At 42.2% G+C, this 18266-nt stretch overlaps 1 protein-coding gene across 3 annotated transcripts in view; it reads left to right on the top strand.

The window, feature by feature from the left end:
- LOC126298189 (zinc finger FYVE domain-containing protein 26) overlaps nt 1-18266 on the top strand; it is a 381844-nt gene that overhangs the window by 145596 nt on the left and 217982 nt on the right. For 2 of the 3 annotated variants that reach the window (XM_049989496.1, XM_049989498.1), the window contains one exon: nt 9388-9492. In XM_049989496.1, the coding sequence (XP_049845453.1) occupies nt 9388-9492 (105 nt within the window). The remainder of the gene's footprint in view (nt 1-9387; nt 9493-18266) is intronic. The other variant, XM_049989497.1, reaches the window with a different exon arrangement.

The following is an 18266-nucleotide window of genomic DNA, read 5'->3' as shown; positions in this document are numbered from 1 at the left end:
ACAACGAAATGATGAAGCATCTATCAGTGGACTGTCAGCATCATATGCTTGCCATCTTGACCTTTATCTGGAGTGAGGGTGAGTGCCCATTACAGTGGCAAGAAAGAATCATTGTTCCAGAACTAAAACTAGGTAAGCACCTCTAGAGAAGGAAAGTTATCACCCAGTTAGTCCCACCAATGTTCTCTGTAAGTTGCCCAAATGCATGGTGATAGTGACGGCTATGTTGGGTCCTTGAGTCTCAGGGTCTTCTGTCTCTGTCACAGGGTGGTTTTCATCAAAGCCGTTCCACTACTGATAATCTGGTTTACCTGGTGTTTCCCATCCAAACAGCTTTTTCTTGACATCAATACCTTATAGCCATCTTCTTTAACCTGCAAAAGCCTTATTACAACAGCTATCTTCTTTGATCTGCAAAAGGCTTATGACATTAATCCTTGCTACCTTATATGAGTGGGGTCTCTGGGGTCCACTCCTGCTTTTTTATCCAGAACTTTGTTGCACTGTACTTTGTGGGTTTGAGTTAGTGCCTCCCATAGTACCCCTCATATCCAAGAGAGTGAGGTGCTGCAGGGTTCTACACTCTCTTTCTAGTTGTCATCAATGGTCTAGCTGCAGCTGTGGGGTCCTTTGTATCACCTTCCTTGTATGCTGACGAATTTGTCCTCTACTATTGGTCCTCTGGTGTGGGTGTCAGTGTATATCGACTGCAAGGCTCCATATGAAAGGCACAGGCACGGGCCCTCACCCATTGCTTTTGGTTTTTAGTTGCTAAGACTTGTGGCATGCAGTTCTATTGATTTCAAACCATTCACCTACAACCAGAACAGCTTTAGAGAACTCTGATACAACCCCATGTTTACTATGGGAATATGGGGTATGGTTTGGCATCACCGTCAGCAGTGCAGATATTTGATCCGATACACTACTGTGGGGTTGGAGTTACAACAATAGCTTTTCAACTAGCCCCGTAAACAACTTACTCTTGAATGCTGGGGTCCCTCAATAGCAGGTCAGGTGCCAAGAATAGCTTGTCAGTTATGCTACACATTATCACAGCTGCCCTATGCATACAAACTACCATCTCCTCTTTCCAAACATGGAAATCCATCTCTCGCAATGGTGGCCCAGATCAGGGATTATGATCACAATCCACAACTGATCCCTCCTCTTTGAATTCTAGTGGTTTCCTCTTCCACCTGTCCTCTGGGCCCACTCAAATACACCTCCATGGTGCACCCATTGGCTGTGGCTGACATATCACACTGTCCGAAAGCCTCGGTTCCTCCAGAGACACTCCACCACCAATTTTCATCCATCCTTGGCATGTCCTGGGGTGCTGAAGTAGTCTATACTAATGGGTTAATGGTTGCTGGTCATGTGGGCTTTGCTTGTACTCATATGGGACATACCGAACTGCACTCCTTGCCAGATGGCTGTAGTGTTTTCACTGCAAGTTGGTAACCATTTCTTGTGCTCTTGAGCGTGTCTATTCTTGCCCCAGTGGGCCCTTTCTCATCTGCAGCGATTACTTGAGGAGTTTGCAAGGTCTCAACCAGTGTTACCTTCGCCTTAGTGACCTTCATCTGGACCTTGGGCCATGTCGGGATCCAGGAGAATCAACACACTGATAGTCTGGTTAAACCGGCTGACAGCAAACTGACTCTTGAGATCGGTATTCTGGAAACAAATATCTAATCAGTATTACGCCATCAAGTTTGATGAATCTGGAATACAGAATCGCTCTCTCTGACTTCATCAAACAAACTATCATTGATAAAGGGGCCTATGAATCTGTGGAAGTCCTCCATGCAGGCACATTGGAAGGACTCTACCATCCTTTGCTGGCTATGAATTAGCCAATCTTGGCTGGCTCATGGTCATCTCCTCTGTTATGAGGACCCAACCCACTGTCACTGTGTTTCCTGTTTGATAGTGGTCCACATTTTACTGGACTGTCCCAACCTAGCCATCCTGGGACAGACTATTAACTCCCTGACTCACTACCCATGGTGTTAGGAAACGATACTTCAATGGCTGACTTAGTTTTACATTTTGTTCATGAAGAGTGCTTTTACCACTCTCTTTAAGCAAGGAAAGGCCACCTAACCATATTGGCCCATTCAGGGATTGGCAGAACACACTTTTGCATCCTCTGCCCAAACTGGGCTGCAGCTATTTGGGCTTGGTGGTCCAGCCCAGTCGTCACCCTACCTGCTTGTTTACTCTTCCTCCCTCTCTGGCATGGTCTCTTTGACTTGTTCATCTTTTGTCCCTCTGTGCTTCTCTTGCCCTATCTGTGTTTCTAGTCTTTCCTAGGCAATTTCTGAGTGAGGTTCCTCTTGTAAGTATCAGAGGCTTCTGCCCCTCATTGCACTCTGCTTTTGGGGGGCTTCTGGCTGCTCCCTAGATGGGACATCTTGCCTGACTTTCTTCCTCTGTCTCTTTTTCTTCTTTTTGTCCCACATCTCGCTTTTGTTGACCTAGGGGTTTTCTTCCACTGGGTTTTGCACAGTAGGTTCTGTGACCTACAGTCATGTAGACAGGTCATGTTTGATGAAAAATGGACTGATGACCTAGTAATTTGGTCCCTTTATTTGTCCAACCAACCAACCATCTAACTATCTGATAAGTAGTATCCAGACACTTATTACTTGACATTAATACTGGTTGTGCCACCCTTTATCTCTGTGATGACTTGAATTCTGCTGGAGACACATTCAATGAGGTGTCTGAATGTCTGTGGAGGAATGGCAGCCCATTATTCCCCAGGAGTCAAAACCAGAGAAAGTGGTAATGTTGGAGCAAATTCAGCATTCTAACTAATCTCAAAGGTGTTCCATTGATTTCATGCCAGGACTATGGTAGGCCAATCCATTTAAGGAATGTTGTTTTTCACAAATCATTACCTCACGAAAGGTAATTTATGATAGGTTTCATTGTCATGTTGATAAAATCAGCCACCATCTGTGAACTGTTTCTCTACTGTAAGCAATACAAAGTGCTGTAAAATGTGTTCATATCTTCCCGCATTTAGAACTTTCTTAAATACAATCAGAGGACTGCACCCTAACCACCACCCCCATACAATCACTGTTGACATTACAAATGATGACAGGTAACACTCACAATCACTGTTGACACTACAAATGATGGCAGGTAACACTCACAATCACTGTTGACACTACAAATGATGGCAGGTAACACTCTTCAGGCCTTCTTCAAACCCAAACCCTTCCATCAGATTGCCACAGGGAACATTCATCACTCCGAATCACGTGTCTCCAGTGATCTACTGTCCAGTGGCATCACACTTTACACCACCTCAAGTATCACTTTGCAGTGATTACAGATATATGTGGCATACCAGGAGCTGCTTGACCATTGTGTCTGACTCTTTTTACCTCACTATGAACAGTCATTGTGCTATCTGGACTGCTGGTAGCACTTGGGAATCACAAGAGATTCCTTCCGTTGGTTTCATATAATTTTTTTAATTTACCCAGCATAATGCTCAATGGTCCACATCCATCAGCACACTAGATCTGCCTTCTAATTTTGGTTTAGCTGTGGTTCTTTCATGTTTCCACTTCACAACCAAACCACCAACAGTTGGCGTGAGCAGCTTCTGAAGGGTTGAAATGTTAGTGATGGAGTTGTTACTCAATGATGACCAAGATGCATACTGTCACTTCTCGTGACATCTGGTAGTCTTGTCTGCATTACATAGTGGTGTCTGGACACTTTTGATCGGATAGTGTATATTAATGATCTTATTAATAATACCATAAATTACAGAAATTCAGCCATAGCAAAACATTGACTTTTGCTAATATTTTAGTTGTAAACCATTCAGTCATCTTTGGAATGAGCTGTAAAGATAATCATTATGGCTCATTCAGAAGGTGACTGAAATGGTTTGCAGCTGAAATACCAGCAGGAGACTGAATTTCCACAATTTCATAGATTTTTATCATATTCCAAGACACCATGGATATTAATAGAACGTAAGTCATTTTACATATAATGCAATTATCTGTAGTGAAGTACTGCCTGAAAAAAGCTGCACGAATCTTCATAAGTCATATCTCAGTAAACTCTGAAATTGGAGCTAAGATTGGCAACTTGCTTCAAAGCTTCACTTATAGTTCACAAAACTATAACTTACAATATTAGTGATTTACAATTCAAAACTCATCCAAATATACAGTTATAACAATTTGTAACAGTTATACAATGGAATGATCACATTGGCTTAGTTCTGTGCCAATTAGGTGGGAAATTTTGCTTTATTGGTTGTATACTTAGAAGATACTAAAAAAATGCAATCAGTCCACAAAGGACTTTGTGTACAAAATACTCGGACAATCTATTATAGATTATTGTTCAAGTTTGAGAGACCTGTTGCAAATAGTAATAATGAGGGCTGTTGATCATATGGAAGAAAAGGCAGCACAAATGTTCACAGGTTCGTTTAACCAATGGGAAAGATTGTAGTAGATGCTGGAAAAACTGAACCGTTAGACACTTAAAGATAGGTGCAAACTATACCACAAAAGCCTACTTACATGGTTTCAAGAACCAGCTTTAAGTAAGGGGTGTTGGAATATACTACAGTCTCTATGTATCACTCCTGTAAGGATCCCGAAGACAAGTTATGGAGTGCACCACTTACCGAGTACACAAAGGCATTTAGGCAATCATTCTTACCACACTCCATACCTAAATCAAACTGGAAGAATCCCAAGTAACTGGTACAATGTGAAATATCCTTTCGTGCATTTCATGGTGGTTTGTAGAGTGTGACTGTAAATATGTGGTATTAATTCATGAACATCCTATAGACCACTATATAAACGTCAGTTAGATTCCACTTAGAATCCTGTCATTGGTAAATTTTGTGCTGCATGTAATTGACGTGTTTCTACAGTTTTACCAAATGAACATGACTCATCTGATGTCAATAAAAAGTGTTTTCACTAAGCAAGGCACTGGGAGTAGCACAGGACTTAACAGCAGAAGTGCATGTGCTCAAGAAAATCATACACAGTGACTTACAATTACACCATGCATGCAACAGTGGGCTGAATGTAGTTTCATCACTACACACCTGTAAGTGCTCAGAAGACACTGAGTTAAAGTGTCAAAGCAGCAAGTTACTAAAGTCTAGCAGTTCCCCCAAAATTTCATGGCATGATCTACAGGCCTGTAAGTTTTCAATATCTTCTCCATTTTGTGTTCAAGAGACTGGATGTAGCTGTTCACACAATTTGTAGCTGCCAACAAAACTTTTCATGCAAAAGAGGGTATACTGAAATGTTTCTTCCCCAATTCGTTGCATAGTGGTCTATAGGATGTTCATGAATTAATACCATATATCTACAGTCACACTCTACAAACCACCATGAAATGGATGAAAAGATATTTCACATTGTACCAGTTATTTGGGATTCTCCCAGTTTGATTTAGGTATGGGGTGTGGTAAGAACGATTGTCTAAATGCCTTTGTGTCTCGGTAAGTGGTGTACTCCATAACTTGTCTTCGGGATCCTTACAGGAGTGATACATAGAGACTGTAGTATATTCCGACACCCCTTACTTAAAGCTGGTTCTTGAAACCATGTAAGTAGGCTTTTGTGGTATAGTTTGCACCTATCTTTAAGTGTCTAGCAGTTCAGTTTTTCCAGCATCTCCCACAATCTTTCCCATTAGTTAAACAAACCTGTGACCATTTGTGCTGCCTTTTCTTCCATATGATCAACAGCCCTCATTATTACTATTTGCAACAGGTCCCTCAAACTTGAATAATAATCTATAATGGATTGTCCGAGTATTTTGTACACAAAGTTGTCCCATGTGAAGGTGTGCCATGTAACCATGTACACCACTTGCATGTTATTTATAGATGTGGCATATATCAAAAGTTTAGACATGATATCTGAGCAGTCTGTTACAGACAGGTGTGTAGTGACATGAAAGCACATTACTAGATAACCAACATAGATGAGTATGTGCCAAGCAAGATCGTAAGAGATGGAAAAGAGCCACCGTGGTACAACAACCGAGTTAGAAAACTGCTGCGGAAACAAAGGGAACTTCACAGCAAACATAAACATAGCCAAAGCCTTGCAGACAAACAAAAATTACGCGAAGCGAAATGTAGTGTGAGGAGGGCTATGCGAGAGGCTTTCAATGAATTCGAAAGTAACGTTCTATGTACTGACTTGGCAGAAAATCCTAAGAAATTTTGGTCCTATGTCAAAGCGGTAGGTGGATCAAAACAAAATGTCCAGACACTCTGTGACCAAAATGGTACTGAAACAGAGGATGACAGACTAAAGGCCGAATTACTAAATGTCTTCTTCCAAAGCTGTTTCACAGAGGAAGACTGCACTGTGCTTCCTTCTCTAGATTGTCGCACAGTTGACAAAATGGTAGATATCGAAGTAGACGACAGAGGGATAGAGAAACAATTAAAATCGCTCAAAAGAGGAAAGGCCGCTGGTCCTGATGGGATACCAGTTCGATTTTACACAGAGTACGCGAAGGAACTTGCCCCCCTTCTTGCAGCGGTGTACCGTAGGTCTCTAGAAGAGCGAAGCGTTCCAAAGGATTGGAAAAGGGCACAGGTCATCCCCGTTCTCAAGAAGGGACGTCGAACAGATGTGCAGAACTATAGACCTATATCTCTAACGTCGATCAGTTGTAGAATTTTGGAACACATATTATGTTCGAGTATAATGTCTTTTCTGGAGACTAGAAATCTACTCTGTAGGAATCAGCATGGGTTTCGAAAAAGACGATCGTGTGAAACCCAGCTCGCGCTATTCGTCCACGAGACTCAGAGGGCCTTAGACACGGGTTCACAGGTAGATGCCGTGTTTCTTGACTTCCGCAAGGCGTTTGACACAGTTCCCCATAGTCGTTTAATGAACAAAGTAAGAGCATACGGACTATCAGATCAATTGTGTGATTGGATTGAGGAGTTCCTAGATAACAGAACGCAGCACGTCATTCTCAATGGAGAGAAGTCTTCCGAAGTAAGAGTGATTTCAGGTGTGCCGCAGGGGAGTGTCATAGGACCGTTGCTATTCACAATATACATAAATGACCTGGTGGATGACATCGGAAGTTCACTGAGGCTTTTTGCAGATGATGCTGTGGTGTATCGAGAGGTTGCAACAATGGAAAATTGTACTGAAATGCAGGAGGATCTGCAGCGAATTGACGCATGGTGCACGGAATGGCAATTGAATCTCAATGTAGCGAAGTGTAATGTGATGCGAATACATAGAAAGATAGGTCCCTTATCATTTAGCTACAAAATAGCAGGTCAGCAACTGGAAGCAGTTAATTCCATAAATTATCTGGGAGTACGCATTAGGAGTGATTTAAAATGGAATGATCATATAAAGTTGATCGTCGGTAAAGCAGATGCCAGACTGAGATTCATTGGAAGAATCCTAAGGAAATGCAATCCGACAACAAAGGAAGTAGGTTACAGTACGCTTGTTCGCCCAATGCTTGAATACTGCTCAGCAGTGTGGGATCCGCACCAGGTAGGGTTGATAGAAGAGATAGAGAAGATCCAACGGAGAGCAGCGCGCTTCGTTACAGGATCATTTAGTAATTGCGAAAGCGTTACGGAGATGATAGATAAACTCCAGTGGAAGACTCTGCAGGAGAGACGCTCAGTAGCTCGGTATGGGCTTTTGTTGAAGTTTCGAGAACATACCTTCACCGAAGAGTCAAGCAGTATATTGCTCCCTCCTACGTATATCTCGCGAAGAGACCATGAGGATAAAATCAGAGAGATTAGAGCCCACACAGAAGCATACCGACAATCCTTCTTTCCACGTACAATACGAGACTGGAATAGAAGGGAGAACCGATAGAGGTACTCAGGGTACCCTCCGCCACACACCGTCAGGTGGCTTGCGGAGTACGGATGTAGATGTAGATGTAGATGTAGAACGTTGGATGAATGTTGCAAGATATTTTATTCATAGCATATGAAACATTACACAAAAATTTGGATTTCCCCAGTCACAACTGTGTAGGGTGGATTATCAGTATCAGAGAGACAATGTTTCCACATGTGTAAACTGCCACACAGAATGACCTCAAGTTTCTTGTTAACAGATTTCACAGGGCATTTGCAGAGCCATATGAGGTGATAGACAGTTAACTGTGAGTCAGAGTGCTGCTGGTTTGAATTTGGGCCAGCAGCAACCCATTTCTCCCAGGATTGTTCAGAGACAAATCCACTGCATAGGCTTCAGCAAGCAATTACTAATGCACCCCTTCACTGACACACTGACTCAGAGCTCAGTCAGTGACATGCCTACAAACATTGACAATGAACCATTTGAACTGTTACAGTGTCTGTAGCAAATGATTTTGGTCAGATGTGGGTCCAAGGCATGCCCATTTCCCTCTGTGGCATCCCAGATGTTTTCAGTAGGATTGAGGTAAGGTGACATTAGGGGCCACACAAGCACCTTTTTGGAACCATTCTAAAACAATTCAAAAGTGATGAGATGATGCATTGTTTTGGTGAAGGTCCAGACTGTGTGTAGGACACTAGAGGATATGAAATGGAGGTACAAATTCTATAGCAAGATCTTGGTTTCTTCACCAGTGAGAAACAATGCCAAACACACCATGGCCCTATTTCATTCCATGAAAGTATACACCATAAGTGAATATCTCCAGTTACCATAAGTGAATACCTCCAGTTACCAGCCTCAGCAGTGATCTCTTGGCAAGCAGGATGAATTACCTCATGTGGTGTTTGACATGCTGTTAATCTGTCATTTGCATGTACTGATGTGTACTGTGACTCATCAGCAGTGGAACATCCTATGGTATTATTCATCCGCACAGGCGGATCTGTGTGTTCTATGTCAGACAGTGAGCATATGATATGTGGTAGTTTTTCAAAGTTCAGTGCATGTGTGGTTTTGGAAATGGACTGTGCTGTGTGTCAGGTACTCATGATCTGATCACTGTCAAATGAGTTCATGTGAGTTCTTTGGGCTACTCTTCACGCAACTGTCATGCCAAGAGCCATTACAAGGTTTGATGACATCACAGCCACATTACATTCTGAACTATTCCAGTCACCTTGGGAACAGGATCACTTTCTCTGCAGTGCAACATTTATCTGCAGGTTAATTGCCAATAAGAGTGTATCAGAATCAGAATAACTTCCTGAAAAGGAGTTTCTGTGTATCTTATTTACTCAATGGAAAATATATTGTGAAACTGTTACAATACTTTTAAAGTTATTTTTTCGACACAAAAGGTAATTTTTATAAATTTCAACATGTTCATTATATTCTAAGTTATGTATGAAGCTAGCTATTTATGTGTTGTTATTTTCAGCAGTGACAATTACACAGTCTGAACAGCCACGATATCTTCAAAGGTTCTATTCATACCTCAAGTTCCTAACATCTCTCCTTGTTCAAAAGACGCCAGTGAAGAAAGGTAAAATACCCTAGTTGTAAATATTGATTTTTGCTTAATGCATTTGTTACATGTCAGATAAAAAGTTCTGCCAGATATGAATATGAGTTGTGTGAGAAAAGAAATGAGGCTGATAATACTGCAAGAAATTTCACAACACTGTGTTGTTCTACTTGTGCAGACTAATGTGTTCATTCCTTCCAGATGCTCAGTCCAAGCTTCGACTCCATACAGCCATCTCTGATTTTTGAGAATGCTGTCAGGGAAGTTTTGTTTTTGTTGTGTGTTATGAAATTGGAACAGCAGAATTAGAGCAACTTTATGCCATCAAGTATTGTGTTAAGCTTGGGGAATCCACAAGTATTGCCTTTGAGAGTTGAAACAAGCCTATGAGGATTATTCCGTATGAAGAGCACAAGTTTTTTGCTGGCACAAATTATTTTTGGAAGGCCAAGAACACATTGAAGATGAACCTCAGTCAGGGAGACCTTCAACTTCAAAAACTAGTGAAAATGTCAAACATGCCCACACTGTTGTGAGATTGTTCCTCCAGGACAAACTGTGAACCAAGTGTTTTACAAAGATGTCCTTGGAAGGTTCAGGAGAAGGGTGAATTGAGTGAGACCAGAGATTGCAGAAAATTGGATGCTCCGTGATGACAACACCCCATGTCACACAACCATTTCCATTACAGAATGCATTCCTGTTATTCCACAGTCCCCCTTTTCACCTCATCTGAGTCATCCTGACCTTTTTTCCCCCAAAATTGAAAAATGTCTTAAAGGACATCATTTTGGTACTCTGGAGAACATTCAAAAAAGTGCTATTGACATGATAAAATTTTCTCGGGTTTACAGCCGAGTCAGTGCATTGTTCTCCAGCAAAGTTTCAGCCAGTTTCTTATTTGCCATCTTCAGGGGAAGTGTCAGATTCACGTCTCGTCCAGATCTTTATAGCCGCTGGACGACGGGCTTTTCTGCATTTTCGGCACCGGTCGGGCCAATCAGGCACGAGCAGAACCGGTGGGATGGCACTTGGTGGTGGTGGTGGTGGGGGGGGGGGGGGGGGGGGGTGATATGCTGGGCCTTGACGTCTCATCTCAGTGTGGCCTGTTTATTCCATCTGCCGCCACTGACCTGCCTCCATTGGTGCGCTCTCATCTTATTCTTGTTGTGTTCCATGCGGTGCTGAGTTGGAAACCACAATCCCGGTTGATCAGGTTATCACCAACCCATATCTCCACTCCTCTTTAATAATACAGTCCCAGAAACCATTCGCTGTACACAGTCTCTTGGTTTCTTCAAATTGAAACACGTGTTCTTCACTGAGGCTATGCTCTGCTACCACAGATTTTTCTTTCTGTCCCTGGCGGACGCTTCTCACATGTTCAGAGGTGCATTGTGTGATGCAACACTGTGTCTGTCCAATATATTGTTTCCCCTATTCACAGGAAATGCTGTAGACACCCAGTGTACTTAGACCCAAGTTGTCCTTCATTGAGCCCAGCATATTTCTGATTTTTGCTGGAGGGCGGAAGATGGTTTTTATCTTGTTCTTCTCCAGTATCCTGACAATCTTGGCCGTGGGCGGCCCTGTGTATGGGGAGGAATGCCAGACCTTTGTTGTTCTCTTCTTCCTGAAGGTCCTCCCCCTTCTTCTTCTTGCTCATCTTGAGAGCGCATCTAATCTGTGTCTCAGTGTATTCATTCTTCTGGAAGGTTTTCTTCAGGTGCTGAATCTCAGTAGATAAACTGTCCTTGTAGCGTATGTCATGATCTCTGTGGACAAGGGTAGTGAGTACAGATTTCTGTTGTGATGGGTGATGGTAACAGTTGGTATTGAGGTACAGGTCTGTGTGTGTTTTCTTTCAGTAGACCAAGTGTCCCAGTATGCCATCCATTTTCTTCTTTATTAGGATACTGAGGAAGGGTTGGCACTCATTTTCTTCCAATTCCATTGCTAACTTGATGTTCTCATGTATGCTGTTCAGATGGTTAAGAAATTTCATTAGAGTGTCCTCGCTGTGTATCGTCCATGTACCGATAAAAGACCTTGGGTTTAATGTGTGCTGTTTTCAAGGCGATATCCTCAAAGTATTCCATGTACAGATTAGCGATACAAGGTGCCAATGGGGATCCCATAGCAACTCCATCCACCTGTTGCTAAAACTTGCCCCTAAACTGGAAATATGTGGTCTTGAGTGCATGGCGGAATAGTTCCACTTTACCTTTGTTGAAACGATTCTCCAGTAGTTTCAAGGAGTCCTCCAGCAGTACCCTCGTAAAGCAGGATGTAATGTCAAAGTTGACCATAATATCATTTTTGTCAAGAAGCCACTCCTTGAATGTTTTAACAAACTCTTTGGAATTCTTGATGTGGTGGGGACATTTACCCACAAGAGGCTTGAGTAGTTGTGCCAGGTGTTTGGCTATGTCATAGGTATGAGAATTGATCATGTCTACTATCGGGTGTGGTGTACCACCCTCTTGTGTATCTTGGGGAGGCCGTATAATCGTGGTGGAAGTGGAGCTCTGGGGTAAGGCCTTTTTATCAGGTTCTGGTCCAGACCTGAGTTGTTGAGAAGACCAAAGGTATTTTTAGTCACACCTGTTGCAGGGTCCTTCTCCACTTGTTTGTAGGCCTAGTCCTGCAGCAGCAAATTAATCTTGTCCCAGTAGTCAGCCGCTCTTAGCAGCACCTTCACGTTCCCTTTGTCTGCTGGTAGAATGACAGTTTCCTCATCTTCTCTGAGGTGGTTGTGCAGACCAACACACAGTGCACTCACAATCAAGCCAAATTGCACAAAGGTCCTGCAAAACCAGAGCAGACATGTCTGGTCTGCTTCCCATGAATTGTGGCTAAAACAGTTGAAAATGCTGAGTGCTTTCAGGGAGCAAAGATGCCCAGATACCTCACTGTGCTTTTAAGAATGGTCTCCCTCATCCTCAACTTTGGAGCATTTAAAACTGAATGGGAATGGTCAAAAAGGATGCACACAGTCCACCTTGTTTAAAGATGTTGAACGTGGTGCACCATGAAGGACTTAGGCTGGCCACAGGATGCTTTCAAAACAGCCCCATACCGAGCCTCTGTGTTGAGGCTGGTAAGCTGTCACTTCACATTAGGTGTGAACTCTTCATGATGCAACAGGCCTATAAAACAAAGTCCACACCATGCACACCTGCTTCCCATACTGTTTCTTGGCAATCAATGGAAAGGCTCTTTCATATTTGACAGTGAGCAACTGGGCCCTACGGGATTCACATGAAGGTTTGCTTGTAAGAGATGGGTGTGGCTTGTTTTAATGCCTGGAATTATTTTAGACTTAATGAATTTTAAGAAAAATTGAACTCCCAATTTTCATTTTCGTTTCTGTTTTTTAACATTTTAGATGGCATCATGGTTTCACAGTTGTTTATACTGATGCCTGACAACAAGTGGTCTCCATTGGCTTTTCAGTCATGTACCTCGATGGTGTCTTCAGGATTCATCTTCCTCATACCCATACTTTATTTTCTGCTGAGATCCATGTGATCCTGAAGGCATTACAGCAGATGAGGTGTCATCACAACAAAAAAATTGTCATCTGCTCTGAATCCCTTAGTGCCCTACAATCATTGCAGCACATGTACCCAGCAGAGAAATTGGCCCAGCTGATACACTACCAACTGTACTTCCTACAGCAGCAAGGGAAGAAGGTGTCCTTCAGCTTGGCAACAGGAAACTTGTGAATTTGAGGAAATGAATAGTCCAACAAAGCTGCCAAGGAGGCCTGCACGGAATGTAACATTACAGAATACACCATTCCCCTGCAGGCTGTATTTCACTTCTAGGTCACAGATCCATGCAGTTCTGGGAGGAGGAGTCACTGATGGACAATAAGCTATGATTGGTAAGGCCAACTATCCAGGCATGGCAATCCACATGCTGATCGCTCCAGTGGGATAAGGTTGCTCTGACCAACCTCCATATTGGGCAGTATCCCCTAACACAGTGATTTTTACTCAAATGAGACAATCCCCATATTTGTGATGCCTGTGGCATGCAAGTCAGTGTATGCCACATTTTAACTAAGTGAATTTTATTTTGTGACAAGTGGGAAGAACCAAATTTAGGTGGGGATCTGCCCTTTGTTTTAACTGATGATGAGACAGGTGTGGTCAAACTTTTAAAATTTTGTGAAATGTCTGGACTCTGGCCTAAGATTTTAGGCTGGAGATTTTAGTGTGTTGCAGAGTGGCTGGCTCATCCTCTTTTATTTCAGCAGTCAACCAGCTGCAGGTGTCCGTTGCCTTCTTTTAGTTCTTTCTGCAGCTTTTTCTGTTTTTACCATGTGATTTTCATTGTTTTGGGTGTGAACGTGTGTGTGCACAAGTTTTTGGATTGTGTGTTCTTACATTTTTATTTGTGGTTTTCATTTTAGTAATTTTACAGTCTTCCTTCACACTAGTTTCATTACATTTTAGTACTGGTGCTAAGACCCTTGCTGTCACGCGCCCATAAACCTTATCACCACCACCACCACCACCACCACCACCACTGCCAACGATCATCATCGTCGTCGTCATCATCATCATCGTCATCGTCATCGTCATCATCGTCATCATCATCATCATCATCATCATCATCATCATCATCTACGTTTCAGTTTTATTAGAAGCTTGTGACGATGTAAGTTTCACTGTTTTTGTGACTTTGGCCATTATTTTATCAATGGAAATCAAACCACACTTAACACACAAGGCTTGTTGATGTATGCAGTTGATTTGGAGACTAATAGTTTATTCCCACCATATTGGGATAACCACCAGTCATTATCAAAACAATTTTGGCAAAAGCTATTTCTTTCTCAGTTAGCAAATTTTTAACAACTGTACAAATATCTGTGCCCTTAGTAGTTTCTGGCAACAATATTATCACAAACAATCCTGCTTTGATATCATTTACAACACAGTATTGAGCAAACAGATAAATGAACGGAGTTGAAATTCCTTTACCAGGGAAGATGAATGGAATATTCCAGAATTTGAAACATGAACAGCTGCTACCATGAATTTCTTAGAAGTAGATACTTTAGGGGTTGCGAAGCAACTCAAATCGCTTGATACTGGCAAGTCTTCAGGTCCAGATTGTATACCGATTAGGTTCCTTTCAGATTACGCTGATACAATTGCTCCCTACTTAGCACTCATATACAACCACTCGCTCACCGATAGATCTGTACCTACAGATTGTAAAATTGCGCAGGTCGCACCAGTGTTTAAGAAGGGTAGTAGGAGTAATCCATCTAACTACAGACCTATATCATTGACGTCGGTTTGCAGTAGGGTTTTGGAGCATACACTGTATTCAAACATTATGAATCACCTCAAAGGGAACGATCAATTGATACGTAATCAGCATGGTTTCAGAAAACATCGCTCTTGTGCAACGCAGCTAGCTCTTTATTCGCACGAAGTAATGGCCGCTATCGACAGGGGATCTCAAGTTGATTCCGTATTTCTAGATTTCCGGAAAGCTTTTGTCATTGTTCCTCACAAGCGACTTCTAATCAAGCTGCGGGCCTATGGGGTATCGTCTCAGTTGTGTGACTGGATTCGTGATTTCCTGTCAGGAAGGTCGCAGTTCGTAGTAATAGACAGCAAATCATCGAGTAAAACTGAAGTGATATCAGGTGTTCCCCAGGGAAGTGTCCTCGGACCTCTGCTGTTCCTGATCTACATAAATGACCTGGGTGACAATCTGAGCAGTTCTCTTAGGTTGTTTGCAGATGATGCTGTAATTTACCATCTAGTAAGGTCATCCAAAGACCAGTATCAGTTGCAAAGCGATTTAGAAAAGATTGCTGTATGGTGTGGCAGGTGGCGGTTGACGCTAAATAACGAAAAGTGTGAGGTGATCCACATGAGTTCCAAAAGATATCCGTTGGGATTCGATTACTCGATAAACAGTACATTTCTCAAGGCTGTCAATTCAACTAAGTACCTGGGTGTTAAAATTACGAACAACTTCAGTTGAAAAGACCACATAGATAATATTGTGGGGAAGGCGAGCCAAAGGTTGCATTTCATTGGTAGGACACTTAGAAGATGCAACAAGTCCACTAAAGAGACAGCTTACACTACACTTGTTCTTCCTCTGTTATAATATTGCTGCACGGTGTGGGATCCTTACCAGGTGGGATTGACGGAGGACATCAAAAGGGTGCAAAAAAAGGGCAGCTCATTTTGTATTATCACGTAATAGGGGAGAGAGTGTGGCAGATATGAAATGCGAATTGGGATGGAAGTCATTACAGCAAAGACGTTTTTCGTCGCCGCGAGATCTATTTACGAAATTTCAGTCACCAACTTTCTCTTCCGAATGCGAAAATATTTTGTTGAGCCCAACCTACAAAATAAAATTAGAGAAATCAGAGCTCGAACAGAAAGGTTTAGGTGTTTGTTTTTCCCGCACGCTGTTAGGGAGTGGAATGGTAGAGAGATAGTATGATTGTGGTTTGATGAACCCTCTACCAAGCACTTAAATGTGAATTGCAGAGTAGTCATGTAGATGTAGCTGTAGATGTAGTTAGTTACATTTGTACTTTTGTCAAGGCACAGCGAAATATAAAGACAGAATTTGATCTTGTTTTTGGTTGTTCTTTTACATTTACTGCCAGTTTTAGAATTCTGCCTTTTATAGTGTTTCTAGATAAAGGAGTATCTTTGATGTGCTGTGTTATGTTAGCTTTATTTATCAAAATTTTCAAATAGTGATGGTGGAATTGCTAACCAGGCTTCCTTCAAAAATTCCTCACCAGCTAAGAAATCTGCAGCATGGTTGTGACAATCTTTGCAAACATACTTAATCATAGATATCAACCATCTGTTCCTGTCTCAAATAACAAATGCACTGAATTCCTTTTGCTCTGGTTTTCTTTTTTTCCAAAGAGATTTGTGATTTGTTTAATAGAGCTGTTTTACAGGCGACGTTCTACATACCACTGTCCCAGAACATAAAACACACACTGCTTCATTGCCCTTATTAACCATGCCAATAACTCAGTCCACGAACTTTCAAATTCCCTGTTATGCTTATCCTGATTCTTTGTCAACCTGCCATGTTCAATAATACTCAGCACATGACATAAACGCGCAACAAACAACAACAAGCAGGTGAACACAGTTTCACCTTGACAATTTAGCAATACAGTAATTGGCAGTAGAGATCAGAAGTCATCATTTTAACAGCTGCCAACCTGTGCAGTGGATTATGGTGTATTGATACTAATGCAGTCGAGTGTGCTGAGACTCACAGTGAATGATCAAGAACGAATATATGCCACCTAAAACTTCTGTGACGCTTCGGCACTGATAGTCCATTCGCGATGAACTTCAGTTCTATGACTTCAAACACAGATAAACAAATGAATAGTTTTGAGTAGATAGGCCTACCTAAATTCCTCATTCCATGCCACACCCTGTTTTTCTCCACTAATGGCACATGTGTCATTTGTTCATTATCCATGGTCTAGGTTGTTATCAGTGTGCAGCACTGGACAGACACCTTTTTCTTGACTGTGTTCAGTCATCAATAGTTGACAGAAAAACAACATGTGCCATCCATCTGCTTCACAAGAACCATAGGAGAGGACCAAGGAGTGCGTGAAGGGTCAGTGGTGTCATCACCCACAGCATCCTCCCCACTTCCCAGATTATCCATTCCTCATCCAGCAACACCTTATATGGGCTCTCGGTAGTTGGTGGGTGGTCCCTGGTGTTGATATGGTGTTTTACCATGGGCTGTTTGGTCTGTCTTTTCTCAGCTCCACATTTGAAAGTATACAGAAACTGGTGCGCTATGGCTGACACTTGCCTACATTGTTCCTCAATCAGACCAGATCCAATTGGCAGTTCAATAGCAGGCTCCTCCACTGTTTTGTCTGTAGTGGCTTCAGAGTATGATTCTTTCTCACTGGCACTAATCTGCCCTTCCTGGACTGTTTCTGCTGTTCCAACACACATCATTTTAGGGATGAGATGTGACTGTGTGTGACAATTAGTAATTTAAAAAGGTCTCCTTGACTACCTGCAGTGCTTATGGTCATCACTGGCATGTACATTTATTTTGTGAACCTGAGTAACCCTTTTGACTCTGAACCTGAGTAACCCTTCTGAATCAACAAAAACGTCACAGTTTAACTTAGCATATAGAGTGCTGACTGGAACTCGTCTCATTGATGATAGTGGGGTAATAATGTCTTCAACACCAAACAGCTACCCGGAGAAACCTTGTGCTTATTGGAGTAGCTTTGCCAGTCTGTAGCTCTGATCTTCACAGTTTGGGACTGCTTGTGATGCCTGCTAGAAGTTTCATTAGAATAACATTGTGACTACTTTCTGTTAAAATAACAAATTTGAAGGGCTGCATTCTGTCAGCGAAAGTTATTCTTGCAACGTATGCTCCTGTTGGCTGGTTATATTTCCCACTTGCGATCTTCACCACAATTGCTCTTGTATCACTGAATATAGTCTTTAGCTGTTGATGATAAGCATTTGATATTCCAGAAAGAAAAGTGCCAGTTGAATAGCACCTGGGCAGGTTGGCTGTTGAAGATGATGTCAGTAAGTCTTCCTGACATTTTAGAAACAATTGTTCATGGAGGATTTTCATCTGTGATGGCATCACCTCCATTGATGGTGACCTCACTATTGAAGTTTGTTGTTAGATGGCTGCTGATACCTGGTTGTGGTGAGTTCGGGAATGACCTCAGCCAGGGCACAGTGGTGGACTTGCTCCCACAGGTCAACTGT

The sequence above is a fragment of the Schistocerca gregaria genome, chromosome X (genome assembly GCF_023897955.1).
Source record: "Schistocerca gregaria isolate iqSchGreg1 chromosome X, iqSchGreg1.2, whole genome shotgun sequence".
NCBI lineage: Eukaryota > Metazoa > Arthropoda > Insecta > Orthoptera > Acrididae > Schistocerca > Schistocerca gregaria.
The sequence above is the reverse complement of the archived record's forward strand: the minus strand, read 5'-3'. Positions and strand labels throughout refer to the sequence as shown.